This window comes from Pygoscelis adeliae, unplaced genomic scaffold (genome assembly GCF_000699105.1).
Source record: "Pygoscelis adeliae isolate BGI_AS28 unplaced genomic scaffold, ASM69910v1 Scaffold207, whole genome shotgun sequence".
NCBI classification, from domain to species: Eukaryota; Metazoa; Chordata; class Aves; order Sphenisciformes; family Spheniscidae; genus Pygoscelis; species Pygoscelis adeliae.
Window position 1 is genome coordinate 1,073,583 of NW_008825160.1, and position 21,629 is coordinate 1,095,211.

Genomic DNA, 21,629 nt, shown 5'->3' on the forward strand with positions numbered 1-21,629 from the left:
TTTCTTTTGAGAGCTCAGTGGCAGGCAGCCACACTTTTCCCGCAGATTCTTTTGACTTGTGCATTACACTTAGAAAATGGGCAAATGGAAACTCTGGCAGCTGCCTGACTTCCTCTCAAAAATAAAAGGTTCCCTAAATCTCAGCTGGTTCACAGACTTGGTTCAAATGCTTCACATTTGGATTCATTCCTATAGCTTTCAGACGGCCTATATTATTGAAGAAAAAAATCTGCTTAATATTCCTACAGAGAGTATGCGGAGTGCAAATGACTTAGTTGAACTGTTTGCAGCTACTGTAGACATGGAAAACTGCTTGAAATGGATTGAAGATCTGCTAGTTTAGTAGTATTATTCTGGGGATTGAGGTGTTCCTTCTGGCAGTTCTTTTGTCAGTATGTGGTATGTGTTTATCTGTTGACATGTCGGCCCCGTACAACAAACAAGAAGTTGTGATGCACAGCCTGCAGGCTCAAATGTCTCCCAAAACTCGGGATGCACAGGAACTGTTGTATTCTCCTGGAAGCTCTAGGCAGAGACGTATACCTTAATTTTACCACCAAGTATGTTTGGATTCAATTCTGAGAAAGTATGGACGCTGGCTTGCTGCTCTGTAGTACTGGGATATATATGGAGGGGAGAGGCTTGCTAGGGATCCAAAGCCTACGGTAAGTAGATGGTAGGGTTTGTGTAGAAGAAAGATATCTTGTAGGGATTTGAAAGCAAACCTTGTTTCATTTTTGCTAAGAAGAAAGTGCAAGAGAATATTACAGCTTTGAGACTGGAAAATATTTGTGCATTTCCTTGTTGCTCCCACGTGTTGAGGAAATTGTCGAGTAATGGCTGGATTTTTATCTGGTGTCATCTTTGTTTTCTGCTTCAGCTTTTCTTTAGAAGGATTTTTGTGACTACAGAAACCTCCATCTGTTTAGGTGTTTTGGGTATTTTTCTTTGACTCAAGAAAAATCTTAAAAAACCAAACCCCAAAACCCAGAAACTATGGGCTAAATGCTGCTCTAGTTTTTTTCAGCTGTTGGCAGTGGAGTGAATAGATTTTAGTAATCCTATCTACAGATGTGTGTTGTCTAAAAGGAAACTTAATACAACTTTTACTTGTTCCTGATTGGCTTCAGCAAGTTAAATATTTTTGTCCGCACTGTTTGTCTAATTCTTTCTAGGTAACAAAATAAAGGCTTCGGTTATCAGGGGGGTAGAATTTACTAAGCTTTAACCACTGTGAACTTCATGTTGTTACATCCAAAATGCGTCACAGCTTGCTGCGAAGGGCTTGAAAATAGTACAAAATAAAAGTACTGGCTTTGGCCATAGTTGTAGAGAGTAAACATGGACATTGAAATAAGAGGCCTCTGGAGTGAAGGAAAAAACTTCCTTTAAAAACTCGCACTTAACGCTTTTGTTTTCTACAGGAGTCTTGAAATTTATTTTAAACTACTGATTCATTCGAGACAGCTGACAAAGCTGAGCAGGCCTAGATCTGATCTTCAGTGCCTTGCAGAAGCTTTGGAGACCTTTTGGTCCGCAGTGCTATCCTGGCAAGAAACATAAGGAGTGTGCTAGAATAGGTCTGGCTTCAGATACAGAATCCACCTAGAAATCCTCCTTTTTTTCCCTGGTGGTGTCAGACAGGTGGTGATTCAGCTTCCAAAACAAGCTGCTGCTGGTTTGCAGTGCAAGTAGAATGAATGTGGAACTGCTCCCAGCAGAAAGAAACGTTTCTGGGAAGCAAGCTGGAGTATTTCCAAACCAATGTCCCATGGAAGACAAGAAGCATTATTAAAAGAGGCTGAAGGCACAGTAGGGGAGAAGTGTCATATCTTGACAAGTGCAGCCTGTGGGTGTTGAGCATGGGAGAGAGGTTAAATCACCCTTTCAGATCGTATGTGGTGTAATTCATCCTCTTGAGCTATTTATGTCCAATTATCTATTGGCTGCCATAGGGATAAATATGGTTTTGCGTTCTGTCTTGAAGACCGAACGCTCTAATGATAACCAAAAGGCTGGATTTCTGTCTAGGTTTGTGATTAGAAAAATCTGCCTCAGTGTGGGATTTCTTACAGCGCATGCATTTCTTCTATGGGAGGTTGGCTCTTCTGAATCAAAAATCCCTGAATTAATGAAATATCAAGTTTAAAGCCTCTCATGTCTTGCCTCAACTTTATAAATGCTGAAGAAGTGGGAGTTAGGAACCCTACTCTTAAAACCAAAATAAACCACTTTTCTACATACGTTGAGCAAACTTCTGGCTTTCCTCAATTACCTAATGCTAGGGGAGAGCTGATGTTTTTGGCTCTAAGACAGGTGAAAGTAAAATCTGCCCTGCTTTCACAGAGTATTTAATTTGAGAAACTTGCAGAGCTGAGTTTATGAAAGTTGAAAGCAGTTTTGTCTTTTAAGACCAAATTCAGCACCTTTCAGGAGCTCTTGAGTGCCCTTATTTTCCTATTAGATGGTCTCTAAATAGAGTATTTATCTTCTCCCAGGAAGTACTTGCTGGCTTGGATTTTAATTAAAACCTGGATTTCAGTCACGACAAACTACAGGATGCTAGGAAATGCTTTAAAATATTCTCTGAACATTGTTTCATGCTTAACAAAGATTTTTACCTTTTTGTAAATAGATAGAGATGTGTGCAGTAAGGATTATTCTTTTTTGTCTGTATGTTTACCAAGGGATTTTCTATAAGTAGACAGAGGCATTCATAATCTGTTAAATTCATACCTCAAAGCCACAATTACTGGGGTCGGAAGAACTGAAAAGTATTAGATGCAACTTAGTAATTTCATTTTTTCCTTTCTCTGCTGGGGAATGTAAAACTGATTCCTGAGCAAGTTTGCCGGGTACCATGCTACCAAAGAGCATAGCTGTTGGATATTACGTGATTAAGGACCCCTGAATGCATCCTGCATCTGAGCAGTGTATGTGCAATGTACTGTTTCAATACGGAACCGTGTAAATCTGCCATTCGAGTCCTCAGTCTGCCTGTGGTAGTTATCACTGTACCAGTGATGTAAACTGGGTGTCTGAACTCCCATTTTTTTTTTTTTCAGGTAATGCATACACACGGAACAAATGCTTGTTATGAAGAGCTTGTGTCTTGAGATGGTGGGGTGATGGGTGGGATATAGCCAGGGTGAGCAGCGGTGAAGAGGCTAGCCATTAGCTGTCTAATAGTTTATCGTGCCTGCAGAAGGTAAAGTAGGTTTTTTTAGAGGAGACATTTGAAGAACAATAGCAACAAGTTCCGCAAATGCTTGCTAAGCTCTTCCCAGACTGAAGAGCGATCCCAGAGAGCCTGGGTGTTACGAATCTCCTTTTCAAAAAAATTAACGTTTATGTGATAGACCGATAACATGTAACCAGAATTAGGAACTGACCTCTGGAGGCTGAAGAGATGAAATGCGGTAGGTGTGCAGAGGGAGAGAGGAAGGCACAAGGGTAGCTTGGGCAGAGTGCTGGAGTTAATGCTTCTCACAGAAATGCTGCAGTTGGCATATCTGGCCAGTGACCTAATGCATCTTCTGTTTCTCTTCTTGCTTAACTCTCTGAAGAGAATGTAAACTATTATTTTGTTGTTCATCCAGCGCTTGGTTGTCCCATATCATAGCATTTAAACAATCTGCTTTTCTTCCCTTTTCTTAAATGAAGCTCCAGAGATGCTGCCTGACCTAGTTTTAACTTAACATGTACTAAAATGGTTGAATTATACATGCATTGGCAACTTTCCTTTTGCTTAAATAAGGGGGAGGGATTCTATTCTTAATTAAATGCACCACACTGGAGATTTATAGACAATTGGCATGACCTGGCAGGAAAACTGGGTAATTCTTGATTGATCTAGTAGCGAGTATTCTTTTTATTTTAGTGCTTACACATTTAGTTCATTAACAAGTTTAACAAAGTAACTGACACATATAGAGAATTTACTTAAAATGAAGGCTTTGGAGTAGCATACTGGATTGAGTTAGGCTGAAGTTACCTGCATTAAAAGTGATTTTGCTATAATGGAAGTATAAACGTTTTATACAGCAAAATTTGTGTTTTGCAGATGGCTTATTCAATCAGTATATCAGTCAACAAGAATACAAACCTCGCTGGGGGCAGATCATCCCCAAAAGCACCAAAGGTAAGGATATTAAGATATAACTCATGTACTGCCAGTTCTGTCTTGTTCCTTTGAGGACATTGAGCAAGAAAATGATGCAGTAAAGCCTCCTGTAGGACAGTTGTTCTAGGAAACGGTTTAGTCTATGAAAAACTTGCATTTGTCTGCAAAGTTGGTGAAATGCAGCCTGGTTTCTGGTTGAGTAAGGAACGCTACAGGAACACTAGCTGTAGTTTCAAGGATAGCTCATCAGTTCAGAAACAGATCTTAGAATGTAGGTTAAGTGTGAGAGCAGTTACCTGTGTGACTGGATTTAACGCATGGAGTCAACTTAATGGTACAGCAAAGACTGGTAAATAAATACATTATCTTAACAGGGAGTATTTTAAATTTGAGATGCATCTTTTGAAGTCTTGGTCTGTTATACAGTAAATCTAAACTGCAGAATCTTTTTCCGTTGCTTTCTGCATTGAGAGGAGACTCGTAGCAGCAGCCTTGACTACAAAGTACAAAAATCACTGTCATGCTGCAAATGTAGGATTCAACGTGACAATCGCCAAATGTGGAGCACCGTACCCAAACCTCTTGGGAAGGGTTATCTATGAATACAAGCGGGTCTCCAGCAGAACGTGGGTTATCTTTCTAATGTTGCTTCCCATAGATGACACCTATCCTGAACGCTTAAGATATCTAAAGTGGTTGGAAAGCTGCTTTAATTGGACAGTTGGAATTCCCTTATATGTGAGAATAGGTAATTGGTGCAAAGCTAGCTATGCTATATCTATGCCATTACCTCTTTGCTTCCATCCCATGGGTACATTGCCCTGTCATTTGAGTATCTGTTCTCGCTGCTCAGCCTTCAGGCAGCTCTCAGGTGGGGAGAGATGGAAGGGGAGCAAAAGGTTGTCTGTGTCCTCACCGCTGGAGAGCTGCAAAGATAGCTCAGACCTCATTTGTGTGGACCTGCATGCCTCAGGAACTCTCAAGCTCCTTTCCAAGGCTCTCAGAATTGCAGTAGAGTACTGTATTCACTTTAGCTATCTGTACTATCAGTCACCAGATAATTCAGTATAAAACTCCGTACAGTTTTATAATGCACAGAATACTACTACCTGGAAAAAGTGCTGTGCTAATGTTTAAAGAATGGTGAGTTACTGAGTTGCTCTGCTTCCGTATAGTATTTAGGCCGTATGTGAGGTTGTATCTTTCTTTGGTTTAAAAATCTTACAACGGAAAACTCTCCCCTCCCTCTTTTTTTAAAGGTGATGGGGAAGACAGCCGACCAGGGATGAGAGGTGGCCATCAGATGGTTATAGATGTTCAGACAGGTGAGTAGTTGCTAAATTTCTTAACTAACTTAATTATTTAATCAAATATTTTTCAGATAAACATGCAAATGTGTTTTTCTTCAGAGACTGTCTTAACTTCAGGTTTTGAGGAAAAAACTGCACTTTCTAATAGTTGGATTAAATACTCTTCTTTCTGGAACTATACTCCAACTGCCTTTCCCACCCCCCTTCTTCCCTATTAGTTCTCTATTACGCCTTAGTCATTGTCTTGTCTTAACTAAGAAACCAAGAACGATTGTTTTTAATTTTTTGTCCCTCCTACCCTCTTTGAGCAGGAGCTTAAACAAGAGAAGTGAAATTAGGGATGATAATTTCCCTTATCTGCTACTTACTATGCTCTTTGGAATAGTGCTCAAGCAATAGATCTGATGTGTGGAAAAATTCCTTGTATTTTGGTTGGAGTGGCTTCTAATTTCCACAGTGTGCAAGAAACTCCTATTAAATATAATTTGTTAGACATTTTTTACAAAAATGTTTCCTATAGCAGTTTGAAGAATGGTTCAGCGTCTATTTCAAAGAGCCTGCAGAGAAAAGAAAGGAGGGGGGGTATAAATAACAGTTCTGCTGATTGTTGTTCTCCATAATTTTCTGTATCTTTGTCTTGCTTTTATTTAATCAGATTTCTGTGGTATGTCATTCCTTACTAAAATAAGGAATGCATCTGCCTACATCTATGCTAAGTAAATGATTTGTATGAGTAAAAGGATTGTTCTTACGAAAGGAGAAATAAGATCAGGGTGTGAGTAGCAGAGAGGAATATAGGGTGGCATTGAGGAACTTTGCAAAAAATTGCCATGGCCGTATCTGTTGTGGTCATATGGACGGGGACTGAAGCACGTGACAGGATGGTACCTTCAAGAGTAATTTGCTAAGTCATAGTGAACAAGCAAAAATGCAGCAGTAGCTGCAGTCTTTGGCTTTTACTCAGAATGTAGTTACTGCTCTAGAGGAAGCACTCGAGTTATTTTGTATATGAAAGCAAACTTTTTTGGTTGAAGAGGTTTCAGATTCATTAGCATAAAATGCTGCTGGAGGATTGCTGGTGTTTGCCTACAAAAGAAGCTGTGAACGCTCCCTAGTGGCCTCGGTGAATAAGTAGACAGTGACTGTTTCACAAGTGCGCTGAAGAAACATGAGGCTTGTCAACTTGGAAATGATAGTCCTTTAGACCTCCTGAAAATAATATATTCATGGTAACGTGAGTCTTCGTTGCCATTCCTGTTGGTTTTCTTAAGTCCTAGTAAGATTATTATTTCTGCCTTTGACTTAAGTTTTCACTCTGCTTTAACAAGGCAGTAAAAAGCATCGGTATCTTTTTTTACCTGCACAAAACTGACTGGGGAGCACCTACGGAGGTGGAGTCCCAGCGTGGGAGGACTGGATCTCCTTCTGTCATATCATAGTCCTTTCTTGCTGCAGCTCTATCCAGTGGTGGTGGGATACCTTCACAAAGTTTCTTTGTGGGATATTTGGGAAGTTGCCCTTAGTTTTGCTTCCAGGCCCACTGAGGCTTGTAAAAGGCTAAACGTTTTTGAGATTACCAGTTTTGCCAGTTAATTTGGCTCGTGAGCAGGCCAGGGGGAAGTTCTTGGTGCTGTTATTCTTAAAAGCAGCTGTTGCTGATTGCTTTGAGTTTTCCTTTTGAACATAGGTAGTGTTTAATGAGACTGTGGGAATTTAGCCAGTTATGTCAGGATGTGTTTTACAAACTGGAGCTGTAAAGCTCCCTGGCTAACCTTGAGCAAATCTAGTGTTAATGGAAAAAGGAGCAGCAGTGTACTCTTTCCTTCAAAGACATCCTCCCTTCCTTATCCACACACTTGTTGAGTTGTTTTTTTCCAGAAGCTTTTGGCAGCTGAAGAAAAATAAGCTCACTTTCCACTCCTTGTTGGAGGGGTGAGGTCCTTTTCAAAAATGAATGTTTTCTTCAACTTTAATCTATTAGAAATGAAGTGAAACACCAAAATCGTACATATAAGGAGGTTCTGAAGATTCATATCACATAGAATAGGTGTTGGAAGCAAATTTTAATCTCTGATATCCAGACCTGCTGTAGCTATAACTGGACTATAAATGGTTCTGCTTTTTGATTAACCTCAAGGAAATATTAACCAGCTATTATTGACTACAAAAATGTAAGTTTATTTTTAATAAGTTTTGTAATAGTACCGAGCCTGCTGGATGCACATGTGTTAATGTTAGGATAGAGGATACGGGTTGGTAAGCAGTTGAGCTAGATCTCAACTTACTGATAGTGCGTTGAGTCACTGAGACTGTTTATGCTCGAAGTTTCAGGTAGAATATAGTTTAACTTGGTCTAAACTGCCTTTTAGCATGTTTTATCTTCCAATTAGGGTAGGCTGAAAGTAACTGAAAGAGCAATTCTGGCATCTCTGCTGGCAACCGGTAACTTGTGCTGTAGCTCATTTCCATCTGATGTTCATGCTCCTAATACCTGCTACTGCTGTCTTAGAATAGATGTTCTTTGTGCTTTGAAAACTGCTTAAAGCAGTTTGAAATGAAAGTGTAGGCATTTTGGGATACGGAACTGAGAATGCAGCCTGGTATCTTCCTGTATGTAAAAAAAAAAAAAGGAAGGTACTGATTCTCACAATGTCTTCCATGCTTTTTAATCATATTAACAGACTGGCATGACTCTGGGTGGCAGAATTAGGAAGTTGCTTTTGGTATGCATTGTGCAGAAACATTTACTAAGAGGCATTCCCGGTTATAGTTGGAAACCACTGTTATGTACTTTAAAGCTTTAGACTGTAAGTGAAAACAGAAGGCTTATGTTATTTCTGCTTTTTCCTGCAAGGTGCATGTCATGTAGTTCTCCATATGGGAGGCTGGAGAGTTGTCTGCACTTTTCTACAAGGAAGGAGAAGTATTTGGGTAGTCACAACGCAGGTGCATAGATTAAAACAAATGTATCCCCAAAACACCAAAAGTGAAAACAACCCCAAAACTACACAAGAACATACTGTGTTAAGTGCGCTGAATGTCAGTCATGAAAAGCTGTACTGCTATTTATGTAGGCCCTGGTGAAATATTCAAGCAGTAAAACGCAGGCTTGTATATAGTACTGTGTTCCTAGATGCATTAAGCCCTAATGCAGTTTTGGACAAGGATGGTAGGCATCTAGCACTAGTACCTTGATTAACATAACTTTAATTATTCTGGAAGAAAGTGGGAATGGGTAAGTGGATTGCCAAATTCAAGTTTTAAGGAATAACATTGGTACTTTAGAGGAATACGTGTACTGTGTTTTGGAGATTTGGTTTATAATTCTAGTTAAGGTGGAATTGATCTCCTCTGCTCTTACAGGGCAGACACAATTTTATGTGAATGACAGTGTAGTCCATAAAGCCATAGAATTGATTTTGTTAACAGAATTATAGACTATATAGAAATCGTTCTATTAAAAAAAAGAATCTTTTGTGATATATCCTGTTTGTTTAAACATTCATCTTTAATTTAGATAAAGCCTTCTGAAGTTTTCTGATGAGCCTGTTTTAGAAATAATAGCTAAGCAACCAGGATGATTTTTTTGTCTGCATTTCTCTTCTCTTTGGCAAGTGAAACATTTTTTGAAGGAAAATATTAGTGAAATGGTCTTTGTTGATGTTACCTCTGTTTACTCACTGAAGTGAAACTACTCTGTAATTTTGGTTGTATGTTATTTGCTTTTCCTTTCATGAGAAGGAGCTCTGCTTACTTCATTCTATTAGATAAGTGAGAACAAATCTGTTGGTTGGGAGCACTGGGAGATTCAGAGCAGTGGGCACAGCGTGCCCATAGCATACGTGGGCAACACAGTGGAAATCATGAGGCTGGTTCAAAAGCAGCATGGAAAGATGAAGTGAGAGCAGCAGACATGAAGGATGCTGGTTTGCCTGAGGAAAACATGGCTATCCATAAGATATTTAAAGACAGGACTTGTGTACAAGATGAAAAGATCTCTAAAACAAAACACAGATGGCTTCTAAGCTCTGAAACACAAACAGCTGCTGAATCCTTGAGGTTACTCAGCTTCGCAGTGCTTTCACATTTGAGAGGAAGACTGTATGCCTACCCAGAACAGCCCTAGCCTGAAAAACTTTACATCCAGCCACCATCTACAGTGAACTGTGATTCAGAAGCTGAGTGGTGTGGTACTTCAAGAAAGTTTAAGGTCTGGCTTTATAGTTGTCCTCTAAGTGCTCCTTACAAATTGGACAATGCTGCTTGCAGGTAACTAAATCTATGGTTACTACATAGGGAAGTGACGTCCTTTCATAGAAGGCTTTTGAGATATCTTACGCCTAAATTTTTTACTTCTGAGACAAGTCCTTCTTAGTTATAGGGACACTGATTCTCAAATACACCCTCAGCAAGTTTGGGCTGGTAGCAAATTGGGAGGGCAGTGGTTGATGAACTAGAGACTAGGGCTGTGAGTCAGAGGGACCCTGACAGGCTGCAGGGAGAGCATTGTGAGGTTCAGCCGAGACAAATGCAGAGTCCTGAACCTGGGATGTCACAGCTGTGTGCAATACTATAGGCCAGGGACTGACTGCATGGAAAGAAGGTTTGCAAGGTGGTAGACAGCTGAACGTGCATCAGCGATGTGTCCTTGTGGCAATGAAGGCCAACGTCCTGTTAGGCTGTATTAGCAGAAGTACAGCCAGCAGGTGAAGGGGGGTGATGATGTCCCTCTACTTGGTACTTGTGAGGCCACGTCTGGAGTACTGTGCCCAGTTTGGGCTCTCTGGTACAAGGATGGTGACAATCTGAAAGGGAACCCAGTGAAGGGCCGCCAAGGTGGTCGAGGGCTGGAGCACATGATGTATGAAGAGACGCTTAGGGAGCTGCTTTTGTTATGCGTGTGGAAGAAAAGGCTCATGGGAGGATCCTAGAGCTGTCTTCAACTAGCTGGTGGGAGAGCATGGAGAAGATAGAGCCAGACTCATTTTGGGAGGGTGCACAGGGATAGGATGAAGGGCAGTGGACACATTGCAGCAAGGAAAATTCCAGTTCGATATTAGGGGGAAAAAAAAATTGTAATGGAAGATGATCAGTCATTGAAGCAGGGGTCCAGACAGTCTGAAATACCCATGTTTGAAGATACTCAAAGTGTAACTGAATACTTCCATGTGCAACCTGGTCTGTTACTGAAGTTAGCCCTACTGTGAGGGGTTGGGGAGATAACTGATGGACCAGATGACTTGCAGAGGTGTTTTAGGTCCATAATTCTTCAATATTCTATGGAGAACTGTTGTAGCAGAGACATGGAAGTATCATTTGACCGAAGTGTTTAGTTAAATATGTCACCAGGATTGGAATGTATTCGTTGTGCCTATTAGAAGGTAAAACCAGGGATGCTCAGGCATACCAAGCATCTTTCATCAGCCTGGCTTTAGCAATTTGACACGTAACATCCTGATCGGATGAGGAAGACCCGCTATACCAGAATCCCACTGAGGATTTCACCACACAAAGGAGATGGAGTTAACAGAAGTTAGAAAAACTGACTTGGAGAACATATGTGAACCTAGACTGAAACTACGCCAGGATTTTTGGTATTTAACAGGGATTGGAGAAGTCTGCTTTGCATACTCTTCTGAAAAATAGAACTTAAGGAGAGGTTGACTGGAAATACGTTAGTTTTTGGGAACGTACGTTCTTTAATAATTTGAGGAGTGCTCTGGCACCTTCTAGTCTTCCAGAGAGTAAGGGAAGAAAAGAATTCAGACATTATAGAAACATTTTTGGCTGAGCAAGCAGTTTTGAATTAAATATGTTCTGTGAATATTTCTAAGTGTTAAATTTGTATTCAAAAATAAATTTAGAGGAGACAATGTTAAGATGCTGGAGGAGACATTTGACTTTGTAAATGTAGCTGCTAAAAGCTTTGGGTAAATATAACCACGTTCATGTTTTTCTTGTTGGCTTGCAGGTAGGTTTGAAAATTCTGCTCTGTCCCTAAAGCAGAGTAGAGGCTTGCTCTAATAAAGCAGCATCAATATTGCTGCGTTACATATTGCTCGGATACAAAGGAAGAATCCTTCCCTCTGCCAGAGCAAGATGCCCGGCTTGAATCTTGAGTTCCCTAGTGCTACTGAAGTAGAAGTAGTTATATTGATGTGAGACTGCTGTGCTCCCCTTAAGCTTCCCCACTCCTGATGCCTGGAAGTTTGTGGTCTCTTCCCTGTGTCTGCCCTTACCTTTGAGTGTTTGTTGATACGTTGTTTAGGCTGCAATGCCTGGGAGTGCTGGGCGTGTGTCCTGGGTCTGTCCTGGTTGGATCTCTGCGTGCAGGGTGAAAAAAATAACCCTCCCCACAAAATCTGAATTGATAAATAGAGCAGAAGGTGTGGTACTGGTTGGGGAACAGAGTGAAGTTTGACTTTTTAAAAAGAAATAAAAACCACAAACAAACAAAAAAAAAAACAAACCACCAAACAACTAATTTTTCCTTATACCATGGGAGAACAATTGCAAACTTCAGAAGAACTATGAAAAATTATTTTCTTGACATAACCAGCAACAGATGCATTTATGCATTAAGAAATGTTCCTTTAAAAATACAGAAACTTCCTATGAAAATATGTATATAGTTCTGTAATAAGTCATAAGACTAAAAACCGATAGCCATTCTGAGTCTAGATAGTGATGGAGCCTTTCTTTTATCCGAGCTACAGTTTTACATCAAGGTGAATAAGTTTGGCACACTGTTCACATACACTCATACACTTGTGTTATCACAGTTGCTCTCGGACTCTGGGGATGCTCACAGTTTGCACGAGCTGGATGATTGTACCCCTCTTTCAGTGCTTACATGCCATTTAATTCTGTCAGCTTGATTTAGGTAACTTTCAAAATCTGAGTTTTCATCAGATTCATTCAGGTTTGCTATTAAATTTCATCTGAGACAACAAAGCCTTTACAGGCAGGCATGACATTTTGGCAAGGCCCCAATAGGATACTTAGCTGGTGCCAAATCTTTTATTTTTCTCGGCTATCAATGAAGCTGTTGTGGTAATGTGGGTTTTGTGAGCTGTGAGAATTTATGTGCACAAAGGGACCTGCTCTTTGCAGGGAACACTGGGAGCCCTGAGTCCAGGAGGAAGGGTAATTAAAGTTAATGAACCAGGGTAACCTTTCCATGGTGATGACCACTATCCTGATGGTAGGTAAGGGTCAGGGACTATTCCCATTTTATAATCGTGCTTCTAACTCTGCTCTTTAATTGGTGTTGGATTAAAAATTGGCCATTACCTGCATAATAGAACTGGTTTGTGGATTTTAAAGGAGTTTTTCAAAGCTCTGCAAGTCTTCAGTGGCTTGTTCTTCTTGGACTTGGCTTTGTGTTGTGTTTTAATGCAGTCTAAAAATGAAGTATTTTTAGCATTTGAGACCAGATAGTGATGTTTCTATAATGGGAGCAGCTTAGTTATCTCTCCAAGTCAGAACAGAGACTTCTTCCTTAAATGCTTCCCATGTTCAGAGGCTTCATCTTGTTTTATCAGCAAGTCTGAGAAGCCTTTGAACTTGCTGTCCACGGAGCGGTTGTGAGTTTAAGGTAACAGGCTCTAAAGGTGGGCCTGAAACACTGACTTATATCTGTAACTCTTCTACTTACTTGCTTTTGTGGCATCAGATAAGCTACTTTATGCAAGGCGTTTCCCTTGAAGAGGATTTAATTGCTGAAGTAAATTTTCCTTTGTAAGGGATGGACTAAACAGAAAACCTTTGTTGCTGCTATCTCAGAAGTCTTTCTAATCTATAGGTCTTGCACCAAATGTGGGGTACAAGCTGAGATGTCATTGATAGACTAAAAGGCACAGTATCCAAAATGTTAAATATTGTTCATTTCTGTCCTGAATTTTAATCAGAAGGCTGTGGATTTGATTGCCTCTTATGTAAATGTAGAAATAGAAAATGAGTCCTTGAGAATTGGCTGTCTATCAAGCCTAAAAACTTCCATTACAAAACTAAACCACATTTATTTGTCTTGGTGACTGGTTCCATTCAAAGAGGAGTGGTGCTTTAAGTAAGAATTGGTTTCAATTTCTCTTCTGATAGTCTGTTTGTTTGTCACAGGTGTTTCGTAGGTATTAGCCTGTTTAAAGGCATTCTCTTTTTAAAATAAAATTAACACGTTCTTCCTTTTTTTTAATAGAAACTGTTTATTTGTTTGGTGGCTGGGACGGAACTCAGGATCTGGCTGACTTCTGGGCATACAGTGTGAAAGAAAACCAGTGGACCTGTATATCCAGGGATACCGAGAAAGAGGTGAGTTCTGCAAGCGTCCGTATTGTTAATAATACATGAATTGCTGCACAGAAAAATGCCAGGCTTCTGAAGTGCTTGTATTGACGTATAGTGTGTAGTGAGAGCCACAAAATTCAGACCTTCAAGTTCTGAAGAGTTTTGAAATGCTTACGCTGGGAAAATGTGAGATGGATGTGAGTTTGAAGTGTTAAGATTACTGGAGGGGAAAGGTTGTTTCTCAAGAGCGGACTGATCGGCCAAAAATCAGTTCTGTGAGTAGAACATGAGTTAAATGATTTGATAGGACTGAACAACCAGACTTGCTAATAAACATTTCAGACCTGATGCTGGTGTTGAGCTTCAGAAACAAATTGTTTATTTTTTTAGCTTCTGTCAAAAATGAGTAGAAATGGACAACTAACAGACGGGAATCTAGAGGACGGGGGTAACTGCCAGAGGCCACACAATCCCGAGAGCTTTTGTGGTATTCACTTGAGCCATTTTCCTTGGCTTGTTTTGCTCAGTATTTGACGTATGAAACATCTGAAATGAGTGTAGCTTGGGTTATAGGAGGTAAAAAAAAAGTCCAAGACCTTTGGCTTGTGTAATTCATTTTACTGTGTACTGTGAAATGTTAAAGTTCCATGTGGTTATTGTGTTTTGAGTTCGTTACTTGTTTGTCAGAGCATAACTTCAAGAAATTCATGCAGCCTCTTCCTGAAGGTATGAAAAGTTTGAGATTCCACCACTTTTTGACAAATTCAGGAGTTGATTTCCTCAAGTATTTGGAAAAAAGTATGAAAACATCTTATTTCCCATTTGTATTTTTCCAGTTTCTTGTCATAGCTTATTTTGTGAGCTTCCATACCAGATTAAATGACACTTTAATATTCCCATTTTTTCCTGGCAAAGGTGTTTAGAGGTGGTAATCAAGTAGGACAAATAGCCTGAGCTGAAAAAAAACTCACAGTAAGGCACTTCCCGTAGCCTTCAAATCTCTGTGCGTGTCATGCACTTACTGTTTCTAACATCCGTTACAAAATGGGCAATAACAAAACTGAACGTGATATTCCGGTTTCTATCATAATAGAGCTGTATAAAGGTAAAATTGTCCTTACATTTTTATATCCTTGTAAGCTGTTTTTTAACTCTTATTGTAAGGGTTTTTTTTTTCACTCTCAGTCCTTTCATCACTGCTCATGGCTACTTGTATGTTTGCTGATCCGATGCTGAAGCCGGATTTAGTCTTCCAGGGTCCAGTCCTGTAGGCTGGGCTTGTGTTGCTTCTGTTTTGTCTTGAACCATGGGTTTTACTATTTTTCTCACTGTTTACCCAACAGGTAACCAACCTCCTTAAGATAAGGAGGGGTTTGTGTGACATAATACCAAGGGGAAATTTGGACTCATCTCTTTTATCGACTATATAGTAAAGATAAAACAGCTAGACCTTCCTTTCCTTTGTCTCCCTTTATAAGGAGGTTGGGAAAGTGAAGAAGAGCTATAGAAAAAAAGGCACAACAATTTTTAATTGCCTCTTCTTTCATTTTTCTTCTTGCTTTGTAGCTGCTTAGTGTGTACATTTGTCTAGCTCAGGATGCAGTGAAATAGAGCCTTCCTGTCAAAAAGGAGTTACCGTGTTTTCTTCCTGCACAAACCAGTGTGGGTCGTTCTGGTGTTTAAGGGATTAATTTCCTTTCCTGCTGGGATCCTGCCTCATCCAGTTGAGCTTCTGTAGAGCTTGGGAGGCCTGGCTGGGATGCAAGGCATCAGCAGTGCCAGGAGCAGCGTATGTTTTCTGTTCAAGTTCCTCATGCCTGACTCTAGCAGGGTAATGTTGGGATGGGAGAAAGAAGGGATACGCGAAGGACGGGCTGCGTAGGAGAGGCAGTAGAAGAGATGAGTTGATACAATAAAGTGGCTATAAAGGGATTTTGGAGGAAAAAAAAAACCTAAAGGGTGCGATGGAAGGTCAGGAAATTCAGATGGAAGATGGGAAGGGTCTTGGGCTGAGAGGAAGCAAGATAGGGGAATTTAAAAAAAAAATGGAGAATGAGTGGAATGCATAGGGAATTTTGAAGAAGAGACATCCTTAAGAGAAGTGCGAAGAAGTGTGTGTGGCTTTAGCAACGGAGTTCTAGAATGAGACTCTGCGTGGATATAGTCTGCAGTGGAGTTCAGAAGAAGGCTTGCCGAGGGTTTTGGTGACTTACTGAGGTACAGTGAACTGGCAGCTGCTGTACTTGCAAACCAGCAGTGTGTTTTTGTTGTTTTTTTTTTTTTCTAAAGAGAGCTGGATAAAACCTGATTTAGAAATGAAAAGGTCAATCTCAAATGTTGAGAAGTGAATTAAAAAACAAAGACTCCAGATGTTTCTCTAATAGGGACATCAACTTTTCATAAACAATTTGTGAAAAGGAAATGTCTGTTGACATGGAATTTTAAAAAATATTCGGAGTAGATTCCAGTAGAACTTAGTCCTGCTTTTGTGTTGTATTGTACTTGTTCTGCTTCTAGCTCTTTTGTTCTAATTAATCAGTGACAGTCGTTAAATTAGCCACTCAATAATTAAGCTTGGACAGGAGCAGAATATGGTAGAAGTTGCATCTTACCCAGTGTTATCATAGGGGTAACACACAGTAACGCTTTTGTGATAAAGGTACTGGTAGCTTCTGTTGCAATGCGTTATGAAAAGGTCATGTGACCTTTTAGTAAACTCTGTTGCTGCTCTTTTTCAAAATTTGCCAGTGAGCTGGAGAAATGTCTCTTTGTCACCTGAAGTTGCACTTGTGACTTTTAACAGTTAGACTTCCAAAGTTAATTTTCCATAGCCCTTTTTACATCAGGAAAAAATGCTCACAGCACTGCTGGAGTAGCTGAACACTTACAGTCTTAAAAAGGGGGTATAGAGGACCTGCTTGCAGTGTTGGGCTGAACCTCCAGTGTACGCGCTACAGCTGCTGATGGACAAACAGACCTGAATTAGAACTTCCCCACCATCCCTTCAGTGTATGGATCCGGCAAGGCTCCTGCAGTCCTTGTCAAATCGTCCTCCTCCAAGCCTGCATCCTTCCAAGGAGATGCACCATGGAGCAGCTCATGACCTCTCAACTGTACCCACAATTTCTGTCCTTCTGTCTCCCCTCTGGAGTACGCAACAGCTCTGCGAATCAGTTGGCGTGAGGCACAGCCAAGACATGTGAAGTCTAAGATTAGCCTTTAAGAGTTTTTACCCTGGACCAAGTGGAATGTTCTGACAAATGCTGTTGTCTTCAGGGTTTATTAATGGTTGTAGATCAGTAGATCTTTTCAGGATTTGGGAATAAATAGTTTTGAAAAAACAAACCTTGTCATTCCTTGGGCATTTTGATCCTAGGCCAGTGTCAACTAATAGAGAAACTTAACGTGTATGTTTTGGTGTCTAATATTTCTAGTTTCCAAGCAGCAGCTTTCTCTTTTGAAGGCTAATTTAGTGAAATTCGGTACAGGAGGACAGTTTAAGTGAACTGTAGGAAGGACTTTGCTTGGTGTAAATTGATGGTTAGGTGGATTTTTAAATAGGATCAAAATGCTGAAGGGTGTTGATGCCTCTGGAGATTTGATAAATGAGAATAAAGAATTGTGATAGTTGGCATACTTTGTATGTCACTAGTATTCCTGTACCTTGTTTCAGTATTTCCTAGAGATGTGAGAGGAGATACAGGATCTCCCTTCAAACAGTGTTACTGCATGAATTGGTAGCTTCTGTAGTGCATATTTGTAAATGTGGTATGTTGACTCATCCTCATTCTACCTTTTTTAGAGGAGAATTCTGCTCACACATCAGCTCTGTGAAGGATGTGGAAATTGTGTAAATGGGTTAGGTTTATGTGACACTGTGTTTCTCAAACTTTTTAAGCATTTCTTGCCAAAGGTAGAAGTGAAGGTCTTGTCATGGGTTAACTGGTTGAGAAGATAAATCGTTTCTCGCAGTGAAGGAAAGTGTAGGTCAACAAGTGCGTACTGTTCAGTAGGTTCAAAATGATCTAGAAAATCGGTGTATTGTAAGGTGACAGTTTGCTGCTAACACCAAGTGCTTTTCCAGGTTACTGAAAGTAAAAGCTGACAAGTGTAGAAAGATCTCATAATAGTGAGAGCCAGGGTGAATTTCATCTGCTATTGTACTTCCAGTTAAATTTTCTACGGTGTCTGCATGCGTTTCTTCACGTTTGTTGACATGGATGAATTTACCCAAAGCTTCCAAAGTCATATTACCACACAAGCATTTTATGCATTTGTAAGCGTTTGTGACACCTATGACTGATTTTTTTTTTTTGGGTGTGATGCAGAAATAGGTAAGCTTATGTCTGTAAAGCTTTTACCCTATGCTGTTTTAAGTGTAGGAACTGTACTAGTCTCAAATATTGACTCCTTCCCACAGATGGTGATACAGTTTGGAAGACGGTTTAAGTAACTTGAGGGTTTTTTGTTTCAAATACTGTGATGTTTATGGACTTGAGATCTAATATACTGAATCTGCCATGTCCTACTTCTGAGTAGTTCCAGTTGTACAGACGCTCAGTTGTACGAGATGCCTGGTGCCACAAAAGCACATAGGGAGAAAGCAACTGTCCCCAAAAGCTTGCAATAGAAACTTGGATACTGCAGATACACCTCTGAGCCAACTTCCTAAATAGTGTAAATGCCTACAAAAGTAGGGACAAAGAAGGCAGATGCTGAAGTGAACCAAATGAAAAGTATTCTAGGCTGATCCTAAATATCGCATGCTAATGTTTTATTTTCTTCCCTGCTTAGTAGCATAATGGTTTTCAAGTGTTCTAGCCAGTATTCTTTCTCCAAAATGTTAGAGAGAGACTTTCAGATATGCCTGACTAACTTCTCCAGTAATTTCCACATAGGCAGCCTAAAACAAAAAGACCCTGCAGAGGGAGGAGTACCTCGGGGTTTGGGTTTTTTTTTTTATTTTTCTGAAAAGATTTTCAGCTTTGAAAGGTAACTTCTTACTTGCTTATGCTACCTTGTGTGCCTAAGGAGCTCTGTCCTCTTAACCCTTGTTTATTTGTCTTTTTTAACTTTGACATTTGTTTAAAGAAAAGATCATTCATATTTTAAAACAGCTCTGGGTCTTAAGTTATTCAGTTCCATCACTAGGTGCCTGTAGTTCTTGCTTCCAGCACGAAAAAAGGGCAGAAAACCAGCTAAACATCAGTTATTCCGAACACCAGATGTTTCAATGTGTGGAGGTCCCTTTCCTCCACACACTGGTATTGAAGTCAGTCTCACAGAGAAGGGAGTACTTAAATGCATTATGCACGGTGTTCTGAAGGCTGCAAAACTTTGGCAGTCCTGGAGCCTGTGTGTGCCAGTCTTCAGATTATATGTGGATTTCCAAACCATCATAAAGCCTTCAGCTGCAAAAGGTGCAGTTTGTGAACTACTCTTATGCCTTGAGGTAATGCATCATGCAGAGTTGATTTGTGGCGTTTATGTTCCGATAAAAACCACCACTTCAGCTCTAGCTTATGATGAGTTTACTGCTCTGATCTGGAATGCAGCTTTATTTTACTTACAGGACTTTATTAAGAAGTTATTGCATCATCCAGTTCCCTGTAAATTGCAGATGAGGCAGTATAGACACACGCTAGGGTGGCTGTGAGTGCATCTCAGGGAAGATGACACATTATTCAACTGCGTAAAGTATTACAGAATTTTCAGGTAAGGATTTAGTGAAGCGATAGATATTGGTATAAGGAACACTGATTTATATCCTTTTGGGTTTTAAAGACACAGAAATACACACCTGTAAGACAAGAGCCAGCTGGAATCCCTGGAACCCTCATTTTGCACTGAATAGATGGGGGAAAAAGGATTTTAAAGAAACAGGAGAGTATGTGGGGGTAGAAGGTGGGAGGAAAGCTTATTCTCTTGCCAGCAAGGTGAAAGTAGGTTCACACACCAGTCAACTTTGCCTCTGGAGTAGAGTAGTTTCTTTTTTCAGCTAGACACCTAAAGACTTATTTTACATTAACACTCCTCGAGCTGTACAAATACAGAAATCCCTAAAGAAATATCAGTTATCCCACTATGGTAACATAGGGGAAGCATTCTCAAGTAGTATCACAGACAAATCCTTAGCTAAATTGTCTGGATAATTATATGCTTGAAAATGTAGTAAGTTTTTGTGGACCTTGCTGCTAATAATGTATTTCTGCCACTGGGTTTTGGAGGTAATTGGGACTTAAGCTTTCTGGACTGTCTCGAGAGCATATACTGGCAGAATGGATAGTGCATTGGTATGTTGAGTTCTCAGACCTGAAAGAGCTTAGTGTGTTTAATAGGACTTAATCCATGAGTTTCCCAGGGCACGTATGTGATGGAGATCTTATTGATACCGGGATTCAGGAACTGTTGGGTTCTAGTCCTTGCATTGCCCCATGCGTACTTTTGTTTTCAGTGCTCTGTCTTTAAAAGCTTTTCCATGCATGCTTGCTGCCATGCGTTATGCTTACTCTTCTTACTATATGGAAGAGAAGGGTTTAGCATGGTGCTTCATAGACCTCCAGTGAAAATACTTGCACTGTTTCTTGGCTGATTTTCCTCTGTGTAGATTGTTGCAAAACTGAAGATGCCTTGTTTCTGAAACTATGACACAGCAGAGACTAGCTGTGTGCTGCACTTCCAGTGGTAACTGATGCGGTTCCTGCAGCTGGATAACTAAATTATGTTCTGAGAATAGCTGAAAGGTGATATAAACAAAAATTTCAGAAGCTACATCTTTCCTCATCTGTCACCGAGTTCAAAAGAAGGCATGGCAGTCTCCACAGTGCTGTTTTTTTCAATGCCAAAAATGTTCTGTTCCGATACATAATTTTCTCTCGCCATGTTGCTGTAATAGCTAACAGAGTAAGCCTGCATTAAACTGTACTTAGTATCTGTACCCCTGAGATGGCAATCTCATAGCCGTGGGTTAGCCGGAGGGGAAAAATTATACAGGCACTTTTTTGACTTTCTAACGCCTCTGGGTGCAAACTACTCCTTTGTCATCTGTTTAAGACTGTCTTCACTTTCTCAGAAACATCTAAGAGCCCGTGGCTGTCAAAGTATTTTGACTTACAATTTCATGTTTATCTATCACCAGCTTTTCAAGGACAATTAATTAAAAAAAAAAAAACCTTCAAAAATTCTAGCCTTGCTGCATCCTCATCTTTGTGGCTAAACAGTCCATAAATGACTAATTAAATTTTTTCAGCCTGCTAGCCTGTTGGTCTGCAACTGTGACTGTAGCTAAGCCGAATAGTTTGCATCTATGGAAAAATCTCTCTTGGCTGGATCTTCACTAGCCATTGTTACTGGTAATGAGAGGACAGCGTGAACTTATGTTGCATGCAAAAATGACCTCATTCAACATCCTGCAATTGTTAATGGGGTTAGTTAAATTCGGCACACGAGGGATGTTGTCCTGAGGGCCCATCTCTCGGAGCTGGTGAAAGCTCTGGTTCTGTGGTAGGTCGTCTGTTATATTTCATCAGTGTTACTGAAAGCAAAGCTGAGCAGTTGATGTGTACCAAAGCAACAATTTAATTGTTAAAATTTAAGAAGCTACGGTTTTATTCACGTTTCATCAGTGTGAGTAGCGCTTGGTTTGCAGGTAAATTGTGCCCTTTGTTAGAAATAGCACAGTATTGATGTCCTTTCGCTTCAAGGTTGTCTTGTACTTGGGTATTACTTCAGTGCTTCTCTTGTTTGCATTTGTAAGCTGAATCACCTAGGCTGGATGACTAATTTTGGATTGTAAACTAAAGCCTAGACAAGACCTTCATCTGCGTTCCGGCAACCTGCTTCACATAAATGAAAGAATTATTTTGCGCTGTTTGCATGCTTGAAGCTTTTTTCCCCTTTCCACTATTTCA

The 21,629-nt window shown here is 40.2% G+C and overlaps 1 protein-coding gene across 1 annotated transcript in view; it reads left to right on the forward strand.

The window, feature by feature from the left end:
• The window catches only part of MKLN1 (muskelin 1, intracellular mediator containing kelch motifs), an 86,267-nt gene that overhangs the window by 26,642 nt on the left and 37,996 nt on the right, over nucleotides 1-21,629 (forward strand). Inside the window, exons 7-9 of the mRNA XM_009328695.1 lie at nucleotides 4,064-4,141; nucleotides 5,383-5,448; nucleotides 13,631-13,743. Coding sequence (XP_009326970.1) covers nucleotides 4,064-4,141; nucleotides 5,383-5,448; nucleotides 13,631-13,743 — 257 coding nt within the window. The remainder of the gene's footprint in view (nucleotides 1-4,063; nucleotides 4,142-5,382; nucleotides 5,449-13,630; nucleotides 13,744-21,629) is intronic.